General features: G+C 30.8%; 1 protein-coding gene across 1 annotated transcript; it reads right to left on the reverse strand.

Annotated features, from left to right (window-relative positions):
* Positions 1 to 1,715: 1,715 nt before the first annotated feature.
* Positions 1,716 to 3,307, reverse strand: LOC137837108 (protein PHYTOCHROME KINASE SUBSTRATE 4-like). The gene has a single exon (XM_068645968.1). The coding sequence runs from the start codon at positions 3,091 to 3,093 to the stop codon at positions 1,897 to 1,899; it is 1,197 nt and encodes a 398-aa protein (XP_068502069.1). The 5' UTR covers positions 3,094 to 3,307; the 3' UTR covers positions 1,716 to 1,896.
* Between the last annotated feature and the right edge of the window lie 16,805 nt (positions 3,308 to 20,112).

Consider the following 20,112-nt stretch of genomic DNA (forward strand, 5'->3'; position numbering starts at 1 on the left):
CTTAATTGAAAAAAACACAACATCAAGTTTATTGCATTGATGCATGAGTATGATAAGAGCATCTACTTATGCAAGTGGGTCTGATAAAAAAAATCCAAATTTATTATCTAAATCAAAACGAAAAATGAATTTGAGTGAAAGAATTAGAGAATAAAATCTACAATATCATAGAAATAGGATTGGAAACAAATCATCTGACAAATTCGCGACAAAATGGAAAACAAAATTTGAAAATTCTAAAATGTTGAAAATTAAGAATTTGTGAACAATATCCAAGACAAAATATAATTATGAAATCCATAGAGCAAAGAAACCTATAAATGCATACAAACTTCAAGTCAAATCAGAATCAAATCCCATTGTGAAATCATAAAACAAAACATTTGACTTGTAAGAAATAAGGAAAAAAAAATAACACCAATATTTTAATCACATAAATTAAGTTAATAAACTAATTTCATGTTTTTACACATTCTACAATAAAAAAAGAAATACGACATTACAAGAGTCCTAATCCTAGTCAAGAACAATACAACTTAAAAAAGAAAAAAAATTATTGAATAAAATCACTTGGACAAATTTCATTAAACCATATAACCATGACGAAAAGGAAAAATGGTGATTTTTTTCGTGTAAGTTGATCAAACTATCGTCTTCATTGCATGATTATTACATAGAATTTCAAAAAAAGTGCTTTCGAAAATGTAAAGCTCTCAGAAAGGTCTCATTGTAGTTAAACTTTGAGTCAATATGTATTTAAAAAGAATAAGTAACATACATTTGCAAGTATGACGCTTTTAGCGAATTAAAAATTGTTTTAACCAATTAAAAGAAAATTTTATAAAGTTCCACCAAATTTTAGCCCATTATAAACCAAATTTTAACAAGTTAAAATCACTTAAAAGTGCAGTTTTAGTGATTTTAATATATTTAAATGTGTTTTAATTGATAAAAACAAAGCGGGCTTAATTTTTACAATGCTTAAGTGAATTTAATCAACTAAAACAAAGATGTAATTTAGTAAAACATTCTAGCTTGTAATCCCCAGAAAATTTAAGAACATTTTTAATCATCTAAAATTAACATATCATTAAAAGTACAACTACAATTTTAATATTTATTATTTAAAATGACCTCTTCTAAATTTAGTAAAAATATGTTCTCACGATATTTTATACAAAAATTATTGAGCAAAAACCAATTATATTGGGGGATAATAACAATATTTACTATTTAACATTTAAAAAAAAGAAAACTCGTTTCTCTTCTCTCCTATGTTTTTCTCATTGCCTTTAAATATGAAGATTATTTTCACTTTTCACCAACCTGATCACATTGTTTTATCTATTTCAAAAGAATAAATTTTTTTTGACACCGTAAATAATAAAAATATCTACTCTACAAGTATTTTGTTTAAATAAAATATTATATTATAATAAAATAATAATTTATTTTAGTATCAAATTATTACTTATTCTAAAACTGAAAAAAAAACTCTTGCTAAGATTATTCGAACTAAGTGGAAGTAAAATTAAAGAAAAACAAAAAAACAATTTTATTTGCCTTTTAAATTTTTCAACCCGTTTAATTTAGTATTTATTTGATTTTCAATTTTCCTTATTTTTTTTTATTGGATTGATTTGATCATGAACATCCTAATTCTAGCACTAATTTATTGTGGTTCATTGAGATAAATAAGTACTACTTCAAACACGTTTAACAATCTTTCAATTTATTCACAAATTTGACACCACAAAGAGATTAAAAAGAATTTATTTTTACAAGCACAAAAGAGAAGAGATTAACATTCACACTTAAATTGAGACAAAAATAAAAAGTATTCATTTGACTCTTCAGCCAAGTAAGTTCTTTATTATTTGACCTCATTGTTTGACCTTAAAGTGGTGGCAACACCTCCGTGTCCCTGAGCCGCCGCCACAAACTGCTGCCGGCGTCAGCCGCCAAGAAGAACTCGTGATCGGTGGTTTCAGGGCACTGTGCAACAGAGGGTGTAATAATAGGGTATGGGAGTGCTGTGGGTTGAGTGGAGAAGCTCTCAATCTCAAAAAGATCAGAACTTGCATCACTGTCCGCATCATCATCCATGGCATGTGACTTGGAGGGGCTTGGAGGCTGGAACACATGCAAGGACTCTCGTGGCGGCGTGTCCTCTTCTTCATGAACAACGTTCAGAAGAATCTGGTGAGGTTTTGCGGATTTCGTGGAGTTTGCTGTTGCCATGACCAAAGGGAAAGTGAAGCATTCATTTGATGGCCGTCTAGCTTGGTTCATGGCAGGTTGGAATTGGAACAGCCTTTGAGATTTCAGCTCCTTTGGTGGTGGTGATGCTTTGTGATTCAAGGAACCATTGTGGATTTGGTTGTGTGAGAGGGTTTGAGGTTGTCGGGGTGAGGATTTGGGTCTTGGAGAGTTTATTCTTGTGTCTCCTTTGACTTGCACTGACTTTTTGTCATTGCAAGGGCATTTTCTTCTCAAAAGGCAAATGGGTTTTGACAGAGAAGTTCTGAGTTTCTTTGTGAGATTGGAGAGGGTTTGAGGAGGGTTTATAGCCGAGGTTGTAGTTTTCTGAGGGTGGTGGAATAACAAACCAGCCTTGTTGTTGAGAGTGGACTTGGATGAGGAAGGTGATGGAGTTGGAGTTGCAACATGGAATGAATGAGCTTTGTAGTTGTTGATCATGTTGTAGTAGTTACCATTGCCACCAAGTGATGATGAAGCAGAATCAGAGAATGACCTTGTGGACTTTGTGATGTCACTGTGTTCTGGATTGTGTTTGTGTTCTGTGTCCATGTTGAGCAGGGGAGAGACTCTACTGTTGCTGTTGATGGTTAGTTTTTGGATGTTGTCATTTTTGGTTTCACGGTTAAAGAAGTTGTGTGCACCAAAAGTTCTGAGCTCTGAGGTGGGATCATGGTGAAGGGCTCTGAGACCATTAGGCCTCATGGCATGGTGTGGTTGAGGTTTGTTTGGTTTATCAGATGTGAGATGATGAGGAGAGGAAAAAGATTCATTATTTCTGTCTTTGGAGGTGGGTGACTTTAGATTCAGGTTGGTATGAATTGCTCTTTCCATTTTTTGCACTCTTTTTCTTTATGAGGGGATGGAAAAGATGAAGATGAAACCAAACATTGGAAGTACAGACTCTGAAATTCCTTGTCCTCGTATATATTTATGTGACAGTGTGGGGTGTCCTGGGCTAGGTAATTTCACATATAGGTTGAACAGGAACCTAAGGAGTGAACGGATGTGGGAAAATTTTCTAGTACATTAAAAAGTAATACTTGAAATTTGTTTAATTCATTTTATCTTTAATTTTAGATTTTCATTTCTACCATATTTTACTTGTTACATGGTAAAAAGGTAGTGAAAGAAACATTTATCTTGTTGAAAGATTTAAGGTCCAATTCTGAGATAAAGTATTCTTACTCTCTAAATAATAGGTTTATTGAGTATAAGTCTTCCTCTAGATGATGAGTATGTCGGTCATAGAAGATCATTTTGATCAAAATTAGTGAGATTGACGAAAATGATAATTCTATTAGCGAAATATTTCATTATTTTTTATGTTCTTATTCAAACTGCATTTTGGGGTGACAGATAAATTAGTTAGGATTCAAAAGAATTTTCTTTGAGGGTGGGGATCAAAAGGAAGGAAGATTGCTTGGGCTTCTTGGCAAAAGGTATGTAAGCCTTGCGAATTTGAGGGGCTTGGTATTATTGATTTAAAGATTTTTAACCTGGCCCTGTTAGGTAAGTGAATTTGGAGGTTGGGTTCGAATAAGAGTGGTCTTTGGAAGGAGATTCTTGATTCTAAATATGGTGGTTGGAGATGCTTGAGAGAGGAAGGAAAAAGTCGTAGGAGTTCTCTTTGGTGGAAATACTTGAAAGAGGTGTGGGCCTCCGAGGGTTGGTGAAGAAGTTTTGAAGATGGGTTCAAATGGAAAGTTGGTGATGGAAAGGTTATTTCCTTCTGGGAGGATAATTGGTTGGGGTTTGATGCGTTAAAGAGAGCCTTTCTGAGACTGTACTCTCTATGTTTGACCAAAGATGCAAAGGTGGCAGAGCTTGAATCTTGGTATAATGGTGTTTGGGTTTGGAATTTAGTCTGGTGAAGACCTTTTTTCGATTGGGAGAAGCCTTTGGTGGATCAGTTTTGGTAGGTTTTGCAAGATGTTAGGTTGGTTTTGGGAGAGACGGATAGTTGGGTTTGGAAGGTCGGGGGGTCTTCAGACGTTTTCAGTTAATTATGCTTATATTCATGTTAGGAGGGATAGTGAGGTAGAAGGTTCTTCGGTATTCAGTAAGTTGTGGAGGTGTAACGTCGTGTCTTCTGCTTTAGTTACTGCTTAGAGGCTTCTGGAAAATAAGATCGCTTCTAGGGTCAATCTGGAAAGGCGAGGGGTGATGGTTGAAACTACTTTGTGTTGTCTATGTGGGAAGGAGGAAAAGTCTTACCGTCATTTGTTCTTCAATTGCAGTTTTTGCTTGGCCTGTTTGGTGTTGTTGCTATAAGTGGTTTGGAGTGTCGTTTGTGTTTCACATTGACCCTATGCCCAACTTTGCTCAATTTAGAATGAATCAGTCTTCTAAATCAGTTAATGTTGTGTGGAGTACAATTTGGGTGGGGGTTGTGAGTGAAATTTGGAATCACAGGAATTTCATCATTTTCAAAAGAGGAGTGACAGATGTGTCAGAAGTGTTTGCAACGGTGCAAGTAAAGGTTTGGTCTTGGTTCTATGCAAAATCTCGTTCTGCTTCGTTTTCCTATTCTGTTTGGTGTTTAGAACCTTTGGCGTGCATGATGATGGTTTCTTGACGTTTTTTAGGTTGTTAGTTTGGTTAGTACTTTCGCTGGTTAGGCAGACGATTCTAGTTAAAAGTTGGTTATTGTGTATTTTTGTATAAGGGTTGAACTACCCCTGAAATGGTTTAAATTTATTTATTGTTTATTGTTGATAAAAAAAATTAGTCACTATAGCAATTAATTATTTTTTATTTTAAAAAATTAGTTTCTATTTCATGATTTTCTTGTAGTATTAGTATTATCATTATTGTTATTATTAGTATCATTCGAAATTAAATTTACCCAATTTTAAAATAAAAGATCAAGTCGAAAAATTATAAACAGTAAAAAACCAAATTTTGTCGCATTGTATCTTTTTCTTTTAAACTGCCTCTTTTGATTTGGTGGGAAGTTTTGAGAGTTCAAAAAAATCAACTACAACGAAATTAAACCATATATTTATTTATTGCTTTTGATTTATGTTTTTTAATGCAACTAAGTTTCTTCTATTATAATTGAAGTCATAATTGAATTTGATTATGCTTTAGGTGTAAATCTTGACATTTGCCAATTGAAATTATTGTTAGTGTTACACTGTTGTAATTGACTTTCTAAGCCTCTAACTTTTTAATTACAGTACAAAGTTAATTGATTTTTTAGAGGGAGTACAATTAATGTGTAAAGTTTTGTTTTGAATTTTTTTTTCATTGTTAATTGTTGTGATAAAAAGTCAATAAATAAAAAAAAATGAAAAATGTGTCAAACATATAAGTAAAGCACATTAAATTGAAATAAAGAACAAAAGAGTAAACTCAAAGTTAAAAATGAATGAATTGTGTTGTGTATTCAATAATAAGCATTATTACATATATTATAACGTGTCTTTGTTTCACTGTATGTGCATATGAACAATTCTCACAATTATAAAGGGTTATAAAATGGTTATAAATAGGTAGATCTATGAAATAAAAATATGGATAATATATACATACGAGTATTGATTTACCAAATGATATTAGGTCGTCAAATAACCTTTTAATGGATATCTACAAGTGTCATAAGCCTCTATTGGATGGTGTTTACTATTATCAAATGATTTATCTTAGAAATGTTGAAGCTATTAAGTTGTATTTGATGAATACAACTTGTGATTAAAGAATCTTGAAGATAGAAGTCTTAAATAGGTTTAGAGTGTGTTATTCTTTAGTATTGCATGTAAGTTTTTCTTTAGATATTTTGACCTTTCATATTTTTAAGAAAAATGTTTTCAAGGTGTTTAGAAGTTATCTTAATGACATGATCATTTTAATTGATTAAAAGATGTTTTAATTCATTAAAATGTTTTTATGTAATGTCTGAAATAACTGGAGACCGCATTTTAATCAATTAGAATTACTTAAAGTCATAACTAGTTTTGAAACTTGGTTTTAATCTATTAAAATGAGTTTTTAATAGACAAAAATTTTCCTAAGCTTTCACAAGATTTTGGACCATGTTATTTTAATAGATTAAATGACAATTTAATCCATTCATTTCACAAGTAAGTGAAATTAATAAATTAAAACATAATTTTAATCCATTAAAAATGTTAGTTTAAATTTATATAACTCTCTCTTTTTAAACTTTTATTATGATTTTTGAACTTACGCTTTTGAAATCTTTTCTACTATCGAAAAAGAGTTATTTCTAAGCTAGAAAATATTTCTTAGAGCTTTCTTGAGGTTATTTTGGAATCATTAACTTTGTGGGAAAGAAAAACATTATCATTCATCTGAGTTTAAACTTTTGTTGCTTAATGCGGTTCAGGTGAATTTGTTCCGTTGTAATATTTTTGTTTTTTGTACTGTATAGTTGGTCCTGGATAGGATTTCCAGTTTCAGTTCAGGATTGGGGTAGAAAATCAATCTTGTAGGGTTCAAGAAGTGATTTCTTATGTTATTTTTGTATTGATTGAAAGTTTGTAAAACTTTGGAATAGTGTAAGTTTGGCTAGTGTGACTGGGCAACTAGATGTCGTTTTTGAATAATAGTGAACCAATACAAAATAATTTGTGTATCTCTTCTTCCCTCTCTTGTTACTGCTTTTTACAAATCATAATTATTCTTTTGACTATTGGTTTTGAAACAGGTTAATAAAAGCAACCAAATATGAAAATCAATTGAACCATTTTAAAGTTTTTTTTTAAATCAATGATAGTTCAATTCACTCACTCACTTCTTAAACCCAATCCTTTTATTTTGACAAGAAAGAGTTTAGTACATCAAGATCTAGAAAACTCCCCTTTTGACTGCAACTACTTTTCATGGAATTACTACCAACATTTGATATTGAACAAGTCCAAGCAATGTATGAACTTGCTTATGGGAACATGCTTCATGAAGACATCCACTGGTTTTCCTTGATGTCAATCTTTTTAACTTTAATCCCTTTCTTTTTATATAGAAAGTGATATCTGATGCTAATATAATTTATCGTCTATGTTGCACAAGATCCTTGGTCAGACAAATAGTACTCAAACTAGCATAGTTGAGTGAAACTTTAATTGACCATCAGACCCTTTAACCATATACCTCCTTAGTGGCCACTAATCAAGAGTTAACTCCACTAAACATGATTAACAACTCTTAATTCTTTGAAATTAGGGAATGCACATGGGTAGTTCCTTGAATTTAGTGAAATGTAATTATTACATGTGAAAAACAATGATTACTTGCATGAGTTGGCACATGTAGTGCCACTTGTAAAGATTTAATGGTCACATATGTGTCTCCAAAGTTTGAAGAGTCAAATGGAAAAGTCTAACTAACCCATGTGTTCATATGAGTGTCATGTGTTAGTTTAGAAGCTTTAAAAGTCACTTCTAACTCTACATTTTAGACCATGGTTCCTCATGTTCTAACCATAAAGTGCTAACTTCTCTCAAGTTCCCCTAAAAACTAAGAGCTACTTATAGGAATTATTTAATCTCATCTTCTAAGGTCTTGAGTCTCCCTCTAGTCAAGCTTTCTTGGAATCTCTCTTATTTCTTCTTGTTTATTTTATTTGCCATGTTTCTTGTTTGAATTCCATTAAGCTCGTATTCTCTTTCTTCCTTAGGTACTTCTTCATCTCTATTTATATCAATGATGTCCAAGGTGTTACTACAAGAAAGACACAAAATTTACAATGCCATCAATCTTTATCAACGTTGTACCTCCAACATATTATTTTCATTATGTGCATCCAAGCATTTACAAGAAGACAAGGTTCTTTTTCAAGCTTGGCAAACAACACACCTACATACCTTTCTCAATGTACAAAGGAAAGGAGAAGATAGGAGCTGAGATAAAGATGAACAAATCCCTCCCACCTTGCATAAGACCCCACGATTAGAATAACGTGCTTAGAGATGCAAAATCTGTTAGATAAGCATCCTAAGAATTGATCAACATATGATCTTAGATGAGTGCACTACTTTTATGCATCATTTGCTCATACCTCTACATTTTCTCCCAAAGACAAGTATTTTGCTCATCCTTACACACTATCAAGCATTCCTTATGTGGATATCTCTTTCTTGTCTGAATTCCATTAAGCTCATATTCTCTTTCTTCCTTAGGTACTTCTTCATCTTTATTTATATCAATGATGTCCAAGGTGTTACTACAAGAAAGACACAAAATTTACAATGCCATCAATCTTTATCAACGTTGTACCTCCAACATATTATTTTCATTATGTGCATCCAAGCATTTACAAGAAGACAAGGTTCTTTTTCAAGCTTGGCAAACAAAACACCTACATACCTTTCTCAATGTACAAAGGAAAGGAGAAGATAGGAGCTGAGATAAAGATGAACAAATCCCTCCCACCTTGCATAAGACCCCACGATTAGAATAACGTGCTTAGAGATGCGAAATCTGTTAGATAAGCATCCTAAGAATTGATCAACATATGATCTTAGATGAGTGCACTACTTTTATGCATCATTTGCTCATACCTCTACATTTTCTCCCAAAGACAAGTATTTTGCTCATCCTTACACACTATCAAGCATTCCCTATGTGAATATCTCATTTCCTCCCCAATAAGTTATGTTAAGCAAAGTGCAAAAGTTAAACTTATACCCTTTTCAAAATCTACATGCTTTCAGAGTGGTTATGCCTTCATGCTCCTTTATTTTTTATTCTGAACCTGGAAGACATGCTTCAATTATCCTCAATGAGAACTTATGTCTAATTATGATTCAACCAGCACCAAAAGCTCATGACTAAGCCTTTCAAGAAGATTTTTGGTAGAAGACCATGACCACATTCTTGCTAAGACTCAGACCCAAGCTTTTGCTACCAACAACCTCTACTACTCCATTAGTTCTCTCATATGGTGATGAGGAAATGAAGGAGGTTAGCTGAAGTTATCCACCCCTTGTTATTGTTTCTTAAAAAGGGGGACAACTAGCATGAGAAGTTGTAACAAGGAAGAGAGATTAAGGGGGAGAGCTAGTTAAAAGAAAGTGTCTAAAAAAAAGTTAAATTATGGAAGACACCAAGTAGAAGAAGGCTATTTAGAGATTGTAAATTCTTAAACTTCTAAGTTTCTAAAAACAAACTCATATTATTCCTTTACCAAGAAAGGTTACTTGGTAAAGAACTAGGAGAAAATTATTCTGATGTATAACCCTATAGAACAAGAAGACAAGCTTATAAGAAAATTCATATTTATTCAATCAAAGGTGAGTGTTACAAGAGGAAAAATAGTCTTAGTAAAATATGCCTATGTCCCTTGTACTTAATGACACAAAGGATATGGTACTAAAAGCTCAGAGTTGAACGTCTGAACCATGTCAATCAACACCCAAATAAGCCTAATTTCCGCTTCTCCCGAGTAATGTGGGACTTCTATGCTTTTATAGTTCTCTTCTTCCCTAGCCTTTGGCCATATTTTGACAATGTATTTTAGGGTTCTTAGCTAACTTCTCAAACCTAAATCAAGACCCAAAGGAAGCCCATTCATGTCTTTACAAAATTCTACAAAAATAAAAAGAAAATTCGCACCTATCAATTTGTACAAGAATAAGAAGAAAACCCTAATGTAGAGTCTTCTTCCTTCAGGCTTCACCTTCTTCTATCCTCTTAGCCAATGGTTTTGTGGCTAGATAATTTCCATCAAGAAAGGAGGAAGTTCATGTGAAAAGGGGAGTAAACCAAGAAAAGAAGATGATCAAAGTTCACAAGCTCAGAGGGAGATTTCAATTTTCACAATCTTTTATGTTGTTTTGTTCTTGTGTTAAAGTGTAATAGAAGGATGTATAAAGTCTGATTTTTTTTATTAAAATAATAGGTTTAATTTTTTCTTATGTATACTAAAATTGCTTTGCTATATGCTCTGATACTTTGTTGTAATCTGTACTAAAATTACTCTTTAATGTAATGATAAAGGGTTATAACATCTAGATATAATCCACCTAATGAGAATTAAATATTTATTTTAACAATTTAATAACCCATCAAACTTGCGTTTCATAATATATTTATTAAGTTTTTATGGTTTTGAAATTTTTTTGTTGAAAACATCATCCGTTGAATCTTGTTTTAAAATATCATGTTTAAAATTTATTATTTTAAGCACCATAGAAAAAAGAGAGACTTTTAGAAAAAGCTTAAGCACCCATGAGTTTTATTAAATGCTAACAAAAACAAAGTGTATAAAGCATGATCATGCTTCATCTATAAGACACAAATCTTGGTTCAGCAATGGATCATGTAAAACATAAGTGTTTTATCTATCAAACAAAACAATATGCAGTCTTATTTTAAGCCTAATGAGCAATGTGTTTACACAGACGATACACACATAGTCTTAAGCTAACATAATAGTTCACGAATATCTTGTATGCTTATTCTGTATTACAAGATATGTTAGTTTGTTATGTCTTACCAAGAAGATCTCAATAAGAATCTTTCACATCAACGATCTCTTGGTACATGAGCCAAAGTTTCTTTGGTACAACAACTATCTAACACATGCTTTGTCAGTTCTAGAAAAGTTTATCTTCTTTGTATGACTTTGTGCATGATTTCAAGTAAAGACACAATGTCAAAGGAGAAATAAGTACATTTAAATATCAGGATGTTGCTTAAAGAAGATAAGAGTATTTAATGTATGCATGAAGCACATTTAATGCATCTTCTACACAAGGAAGACATTTAAATGAGTTTGAAGCTGCTCAATGACCACAAAAGGATTAACAATGACTCATTCTTGCAACCTCTAAATAAATTTGTCCAATGAACTAATAGCTTTGTAGAACATTGTTGTGTTTGTTTAACAATCTGGTAGAGAGAACTTAACTTTATAATCATCGAAAAATGTTACCCCTATCTAGTGAGCAAATATGTGAAAAGCCAGAATACTTGTTAAACAATAATGGCTATTTGTTAAACAATACTTGTTAGGTTAGCCAAAAGTGTCTATGAGCCAAAATAGTACTCAAATTTTTAGCCAAAAAATAACTAAGTGTTAAAGAATTAATATTATTATAATTATAATTATAATTATAATTAGTCATAGAGGAAAGAAGTCAAGCGACTATGGTTTGATCTTGTTGATGAGAGGTGGGATAAAGAGAGGGTGCGTCCGTGGATGAGGAAGAAGCAACAGAAGTTTTCAAGAATGATGCAAGATTGAGACTATGAATGACGGCCAACACCTAGAGTTTCCAGATTAGGTAATTATCATGATCAAGTTTGAAATGAATGAGAGTGCCAAAGATATGAGAAGGGAAAACATGTGATGCAGTGTTTGCAGTAAAGGTTGTAGTATTGGCAACGGAGGTAGAAGAAGTCATGAATGACTCTTGATACCATGTAAGGAATAACCGAGGAGGGAGAGTGATATATAGAAGGCAAAGAAGATGAGAGAGCTTAAATGAATAAGAAACGTAAATACAATGTTTTATAGAGTGCATGGAAACATAAAAATATTAATAGATAACAGAGTTTGTTGTTGTTAACTAATAAATACTAATAATATTATTGTAATTACTATTACTATTATTAATAATATTATAATTATTAATAATAATATCAATAATAATATTAATAATAATATCAATAAAAAAAATACAAAACAAACTAACACAAGAGAAAAAACCTTCCACTCCACAAGAAATTTTTTTATAGAAAAGTTGGAAGAGAAAACTAACAAAAGAAAAAAAAAACCCTAAAATGAAAATTGCAAGCAAATAATTAAAAAGATTTTAAAAAAATTTCCAGCACGTGAATATTGTTTGCCACATCAATGCATATGTTATCTGTTGTCAATATATCAGGATTTAATTACATGTATATTATCAACTAATACCTTTACATTTTTAGTTTATATATGATGTAAAATTAGATTAAAAAAAATAAGCTTTAAATATATATATATATATATATATGACTTTCTAAGTTTTTTTAAATACTAAATAGATTTTCATTTACCAAAAAGTAAATGTATTAAAAAAAATAGGGAATGTTTCTTACATAAATGTATATGGTGTGAAAAAGGCAAGCATTATATATGTATTTGGAAATACTATGATGAAATGAAAGATTGATTTGTATTTGGAAAGTAAAATTGGAATAATAGAAATAGATGATGAGTGATGGGGTTAAGGTGTTGTAAAATCTGATAGAAAGAGTGTAGAGAAAATGGTTCCCCATAGGGCAAAAGCAAAATCCAGAGCAGCTAAACAAGAAATGTACATGAAATGTCCAGAAGCAGGCAACGAAAGCAATAGAACCTTAATCCTGACCCACCCACTTTCTATCCTCCAAATCAATGATACAACCATTCATGCCATTTTAACCCTTAAACACACTTCTTTCCCATCTCCTTTCTCACCATCACTTCACACACACCTTCCTTCTATCATGTGAAACATATATGGACCCTCCCAATTCTACCTTTACGTTGGGGAACTAGACCAAAACTCATATGTTAACAAAAACGATATATATGTATACTATATTTATTCATAAAGAATTCTAAGAACAGATTAGATGGTAGTCTATTATATCAATGAAAAGATTCTCTATGAATAAATCCTAAATTAACCAACTTATCAGCATGCACATTTTCTTCACGAAAAATATGAGTAATCCTAAACCTGATTTTCCCACATTAATTAAGACAAGTATTTCATCGATTACGAAACATCCAAGGAACATTGGTCCTAACAATAAACGTGGCACAAACCAAAGCAGAATCAAATTCTAACCAGACATTATTTTGAACTTTCTTCATAGCATGTATAATCCCATAAGTCTGAACTTAAAAAAAACACAGAGAAAACTCCAATAAATATATTAGTTTAAAAGTAAACATATTTATAATTAAGAGTTTCAAGTCACAGTTACATCTTAGCTAGAGTTATATGAGAATTTTGGTAATTGTAACTTATTTATTACGAAATATTGGTATCAATACATTTTTTTGTTGCTGATAAAAAGGATAAAGGTACTTAAATTTCTTTTTACAAGTAAAAATTTTAATATAAAGAAGAGTGCTTAAAAATCTTATTCCTTATCTCTTCTTGGCTCTTTCTCTTTTTTTCTCCTTCTCTTTATCTGCTGACCACAAAAACTTGAAAAAAAGAAAAGAAAAAGCAAATAGTGAGGAAAGGTCATATCTCGAGTTTGGATATATATATATATATAGAGAGAGAGAGAGAGGTAATTACTAGTAATTCCGAAACTTGCCATTTATAATTTAAACAAAAAATTTAATTTGGAATTTAGTTATAGTAAAATTCTAAATAATATAAAATAGTATTTTTTTATAAGTAACCCAGTTGTGTATTTTTTATAGTTATTCACTATTTAATACTTTGTCAAAGTGTTGAAGTATAGTGCGAAATTGGTTTTTTAAAGACGGGAAGGAATTATCATTAGAAAAGTATTCTTCTTTTAAAAATCAATTATTAAATAATTGTTTTAATGAAGAAAACAGTTTTGTACATTATAAGAAACATTTTAAGTCAGTCATAAAATAACATTTAGTGTATTCATATTGAATTGGTTAATTTTATCAGTAAATTCTTTTCGCATGAAGTTATTTCTCTTAAACTTTTCTTACACGTCTCAAACTCTTTTATTTAAAGGGATTCATAACTTAAAAACTCAAAAATCTGAAACACTTCTCCACTATTCTCAGACCAGGAAAAAGCATGAAGGTTGGTAGGAGAAAGATGTGGTGACCATGATGATTTTGAGAAGGAAAACGATGATTTATTTCTGACAATTTGAGGACACTAAATGAAATATTATGGTTACTTAGAGTCATGTTGGTAATATAAAAGATCCTTAGTTAAAACCTAGTTATTTAATATCAATTGTCTTATGGTATAAATTATGTGGGCAAAGTAACATTGTGATGTTTAGGTTGTTACTTATGCTAAATGTTTTATTTTTACTATTAATTATATAATTTTGGTATAGTGGTAAATATTTAATCCAAATATTGGTATAAGAGTCAAGGTCATTAATTTGATTTTTAGTGAAACAATGTTTCATCATGGAGTCCAAGTGAATCAAGTGAAAATCAAATCATGAAATTTTGACTACTACATCCTAAAACTAGAAAGAGTAGTGCATTATTACAAAATAAGATATCAATGACACCAATTAACCATATTTAAAAGAGAATCGTCGTTAAAAACATGCAGTGACGATTTTATAATAATGTCAAAAATTTTAACGACAGTTGATATTTGAACCATTGTTAAAATTATTCTGAGAAACAAACAACAATAATCATGAAATAATGTCATTAAAAAATCATATAAGTGGAAACGGCGATGGTTATGGAAGAACCGTTGTTGAAAGTATGTTAAAATTTCTCCCAAAGTTTTCCTCCTCCTTTTTCTTTGCTTCCCCTCCAACTCTTCGTTTTTCCTCCAAAACTTGCACCTCTGCATTTTCCAACAATAGATTTGGCTCTCCTTGTCGTTAATTCCTACCTTATAACGACAACTCCATTTACAACCGTCGTTAAAACAATTTTATCAATGACGGTGTGTCCATTGTAAAAAACAACTATTTTTTAATGACACCTCGTTCAATGATGGTTATAGAATCGTCTTCATATGTCATTTTCAAGTGTCATTAAAATTATTTTCTACAGTAATGGTTTCATAACTATTAGCTATAGTTTTAGTCTAATTATAAATGTTCAGTCTAACAATTTATATATTTCCTATAGGAAAAAAATTGTAGGTAATTATCGATAGTCAATTGTCATATGCAAAGTTTCTCATGATCACATTATCAAACAAATGAAGAATTTATCTATGAAGATCACACAATAATGACTATATTTTTTAAGATCTATATAAAGGTCAAGCTACTAGCTAATTTTTATGAATAAAATACAAAGCATATACAATGTTTATAGCTCTTTTGTCCTAATTGTAATATCCAAGAAAGGATTTGATCATAACTTAAATAACAACGAATGTGAATAAATAAACTTACATGCACAAACATTTGCATAACATAATATTGGTTATACATTGATCTTTCCAAATTAACAATACAAAACCAAACTAAAAGACTGGGTGAGATTAACTCAGTGAGTGGTAACATAACATACAATAATTAAGCTTATCGTTAAACATTTCATAAGTTGGCATTTCAAAAATAATAAAATAAATCATATCTAAAATATAACTATGTAATTTAATATAATGTAAGAAATAGTGAAGTTTGTTTGTCTCTAAAAACATATCTTAAACTTCTTTTTTCTATCCTATTAGAAAAAAGTTGAGTTCAAACATTCTAAGAGATCTCTCTCTCCTTTGTGCTATGAATTCTCAATATTGATATCTTAAACTTTAATAGTAGTCATTTTCTTACGGTTAAATCAAAGCATGTAATCAAAGTCTTAATCACAAATTATTTGTAAGATAAAATGAAAACCTTTTTAGTAACAATGAAACTATATATTTTTGTTTTAATTACAACAAGTTTTGTTTAAAACGAATATATTTTACAACGTTTACATTAAAACATAAAAAAGAAAACAAAAGACTCAGAAGCCCCAACATATTCAAGATTTCTTTATCAAGCTTCTAATAAACACACATCAAGGAATGTAATGTTAAAACGTAACTAACAAAGTTGATTGAAGAAAATCATATCATAACAGTGGGATAAAGCAACGAACATCTTCAGAGTCCTATATAAAGGATTCAAGATGAAGATGAAGTAAAAAGATAGATACATACAAATGTTAGCCAACTTTCTAGTATTCATAAGCTTTTAAGTGTTCTTTGTGGGTGGGCAAAACCTTGTAATATTTCACTATGTGAAGCAATCCAGTAAATTTAAATTATCCTCTAGTTTTTTGTTACTTGTTTCGAGATCTTAGTCTTACGGAGAGATTAAGATGTGATAAGCAAGAGTTGTTTCTTTTTTAGAATTTATTGTTACTTGTTTTTAGAGGTCTTAGTCTCATGAGGAGATTAAGACATGATAACCAAAAGTACTTTGCATACTCATTGTATTGATTAAAGGAACCTCTTAAGAAGCAATCTTAAGGGAGAATTGCATGTAATTAGTGAACCTGGGTGAACCAATATAAAACTTTTGTGTGTTGTTGGTTTTGTTTGCGAAAAAAAGTATTGGGCTCTATTACCCCCTTCCCCCATTTTAGAACTAGTTGTTCCAACATAAGGATCTTGAAAAGCTTACCGTAGAAGAACTTATTGCCATCTTAAAATTTCATGATAAAATGATTCAATGTGATGTCCAAAAGAGCAAATGCAGTTCCCTAACCCTCAATGCCTATAAGGAAAAGGAAACTACATAGTCCAAGGCCCTAAAATTAGTGGGTGAATTATCAAATGTTGAAAATTCATATACCTTGCCAACATAACTTTTCAAAAGTCGAAGCATACAACAAAGCATAAGTTGTTACCCTTAAACAAAGTTATTAAATCTTTTGGATAGGGCACACTGAGCATATCTTTCTAACTAACTAGACAAAGAAGATTTTTGATAATTTATGTCTATCCTCGACACTAAGAAGATACTTAACCCTCAACTTTTATCGACTCTTTGCTAATATAGTGGAAATCGAAGTGTAAGATCTGGTTAAAAAAAATCAAGCTCTTTTTGGTGTTTTGGAACGATTTATGACAACAATTTAAAAATAATTGTTGATAGAACCATCATTGAAATTCGATGACAACTAAAACCACCATCATATGTATCACCTATAACAACACTTTTGTGAAAAATTGTCATTGTATATACAACAAGAATGACAGTTAACATCAACAACCATCGTCAGAGGTGGGCATATAATGACAATTCTCATTAAAAACGTTTGTTTTAGTTATATGATGTTTGCCTCAACTAAACAACCATGACATTTGTTGCAAACCAACGTAAATAAATGTTATGATATGAAAGAGTAAATTAAAAATTATATAACTCAATGAAAAACAATATAATAAAACGAAGTATATAAACAAATTAAAAATTAAGAGCAAGATATGAACCTACCTAGATTTTGAGGTAGAGTTGGTGGCAGAGACAACCATAATGTTAAAGTGGAGTAAGGAGCAGTCCTTAATGGGGTTAGAGAGAAGCGTTGTGATAACAATAGGAGCGTGAGAACCAATGACTGAACTTCCAAATCAGATGCAAAAGTAGCGACAACGACAACACTAAGCACAAACTATTGGCGACAACAACAATGGGCGTGAATGTCATTAAGAACAAGTAGTGGAGCAAAGATGAACAAACATGTAAGGAAGGAGAAGAATAACAAGGAAAAGGAAGAATTAATAGCTCAAGAAAGAAACACGTTCAAAAATCACTTTATAAAGAAACAATGATATTTTTTTTAACTGACGTCATATCCACTTTACGATGATGGTTTCCTCTAAAACTGTTGTAGAGTGAATATGATGAAAATTCATAACCAATCATCATCAAATAATTGAAGAAAATTTCAAAAATGCGACTCTTATTCATTGATGATGGTTATAAGGGAACCATTATCGTTCGCAATCATCAATTTGTTATTTTGCACTAGTGAGGGGATGAGGTATTTTCCCCCACCTAATCCTCTTTCAAAGAGAATGAGTCAGTGTGAATCTTTGAAAACAGTTAATATTAAATTTTGATAACTTCCTTACTTACAAGAGGGTTACGTCCGTGAAAGGAATCAAAACGTAAAAAAATGAAAATGACACGATAAGAGAAAGCATACCTAAAGAAAATGAGTAAAAGCTACAAGAGATTATGAATGAAAAAGAAGGAATATGCCAATATGTTATTGAAAAACTTGTCAAAATGTTCTTGAAACCCAAAAAAAATGTAAATTTAGAGAATGGCGACAAAGGAGTTTTGAAAAAAGGCAAGGGTTTGAACGTTTCATGTGAAAGGATGTTGCCTTTCAAAATGTCACCTCCTATAAGACAACAAGTCATGAGAAACAAGGTGATTATCACCTATACGATATGACATTAAATCCCAAATTAACCAACATTAAAAAAACACTCACAAAATAATTAGTCATAAATACGAGCATCAAAAGATAAAGTCATAATTGCTCATAAAAATATATTATAGTAAAAGTTCGACATCATTAAAATTGTTGTAAAAGTTATACATCTAAAAGTAGTCATATATATTCAACCTTTATTGAATCAATTGTAAGAAGTCGACATATTAAACTCATGCATCCTTGAAATGAAGAATTAATCATTCGCGTACTTATTTAACGTAGTCTTTTGAATTATAAATCGGGAGACTTATATACCTAATTGTCTCATGAAGTCTGAAATTAACTTATGTGTTGACTTTTATGGATATCAAAATTGAATATTGTTAGCTACTTATTGACCCAAATGGTCGAGTACCAAATTAAAAACTGAAGGTCATTATTTAAGAACTTATTCATAACCAATTGTACACTATATTCTTAGTCATATTATCAGACGTGCAAAAGCCTATAAAATACATAATACATACCAATATGAGAATTATTACTTACTCAAACTTAATCAATAGTAAGTTATTTCCTATATTCTTTTATTTAAAGTTTTTACAATTTAACCATTGAAGAACCTTTTATAGATACAAATCTCTTTCAACGTCACCGATAGGTTGGAATTCTCTAAGTCCTCAAGAAATTCACAAAGCTTAGAGAAGAAAAATTCACCTCCCCTCCACTACTAGAAAATCATTGAATTGAAATTAATTTTAGAGATAAAAAATAATTAGTTGCTATTTTGACTAAATTAGATACTATTTTAGAGACTAAAAAAATTATTGGTTTCTAAATTAGTTTCTATTATTGATAAATAGTTTCTAAATTGGTATCTAATTAGCTAACAAGGTTTTAATGATCAATTATTTAGATTCTAAATTTGGTAACAAAAGTCTTAATAATTTATTAAATATCAATTTAAAAACTATTTATTAATAATAAAAACTAATTTAGAAATCAATAACCTTTTTAGTCTCTAAAATAATAATTTGGTCACTCTAACATTAATTTCTATTAAATGATTTTATTCAAATACTCGCCTTAAAAATATCACTATCATTTCCTTCCTATAACAATAGTACCCAACTAATACTCTCATAAATGCATGCAACAGAATTTATTGTTTGCCTTCCCTTTTGCAGTGGTCACGTGTTTAAGGTTAATTGAACTTGTCTATTTGTGTGTTCTTTCTTGGTGGTTATCCAGTTATATAGGGATTGCGTTCTTATCCATGCTTCATTGCCAGCATAATTTAGCAGAAGTTGGACATTCCTTGTTTTGAAGTCCATGGTTTTTGCAGTGCCATTTATTGCCTTAATGTTTCACGTGTACCAAATAGTACATGTGACGTAGTTGCTATGACAATTCATATGAATTTTCCTTGTACGAGAATTGCATCATCTTGTGTTCTATCTTTGATTCGCTCATTTCTCTTTGGCTCTGTGTGTCCCCCGTGCGGTTTGTTTTAATATATGTGACATATTCTGCATGGTTTGTTAGGTATAAGGTCAATTCTTCACAGCTTCAAAATTTGGTATTGATGTTACAACTGCTACTGCATTCTTCCTCAAAATGTTTATTATATAGCAATTTACACACTCAACAATAAAGAATAAATTTTATGATCATTAACTACTATTTCCCTTTGTATATGTATATGATGATTTTCAAGAATTGAGGTTAATCAAGTTCTAGATAGACTTTTTCATAAGGAGTTCTATTTTTAAGAGAAAAAATAGGCTTAAATTTCCTATTTCATATATATAATTTTGATTTGTATAAAA

This window comes from Phaseolus vulgaris, chromosome 4 (genome assembly GCF_000499845.2).
Source record: "Phaseolus vulgaris cultivar G19833 chromosome 4, P. vulgaris v2.0, whole genome shotgun sequence".
Classification (NCBI taxonomy): domain Eukaryota; kingdom Viridiplantae; phylum Streptophyta; class Magnoliopsida; order Fabales; family Fabaceae; genus Phaseolus; species Phaseolus vulgaris.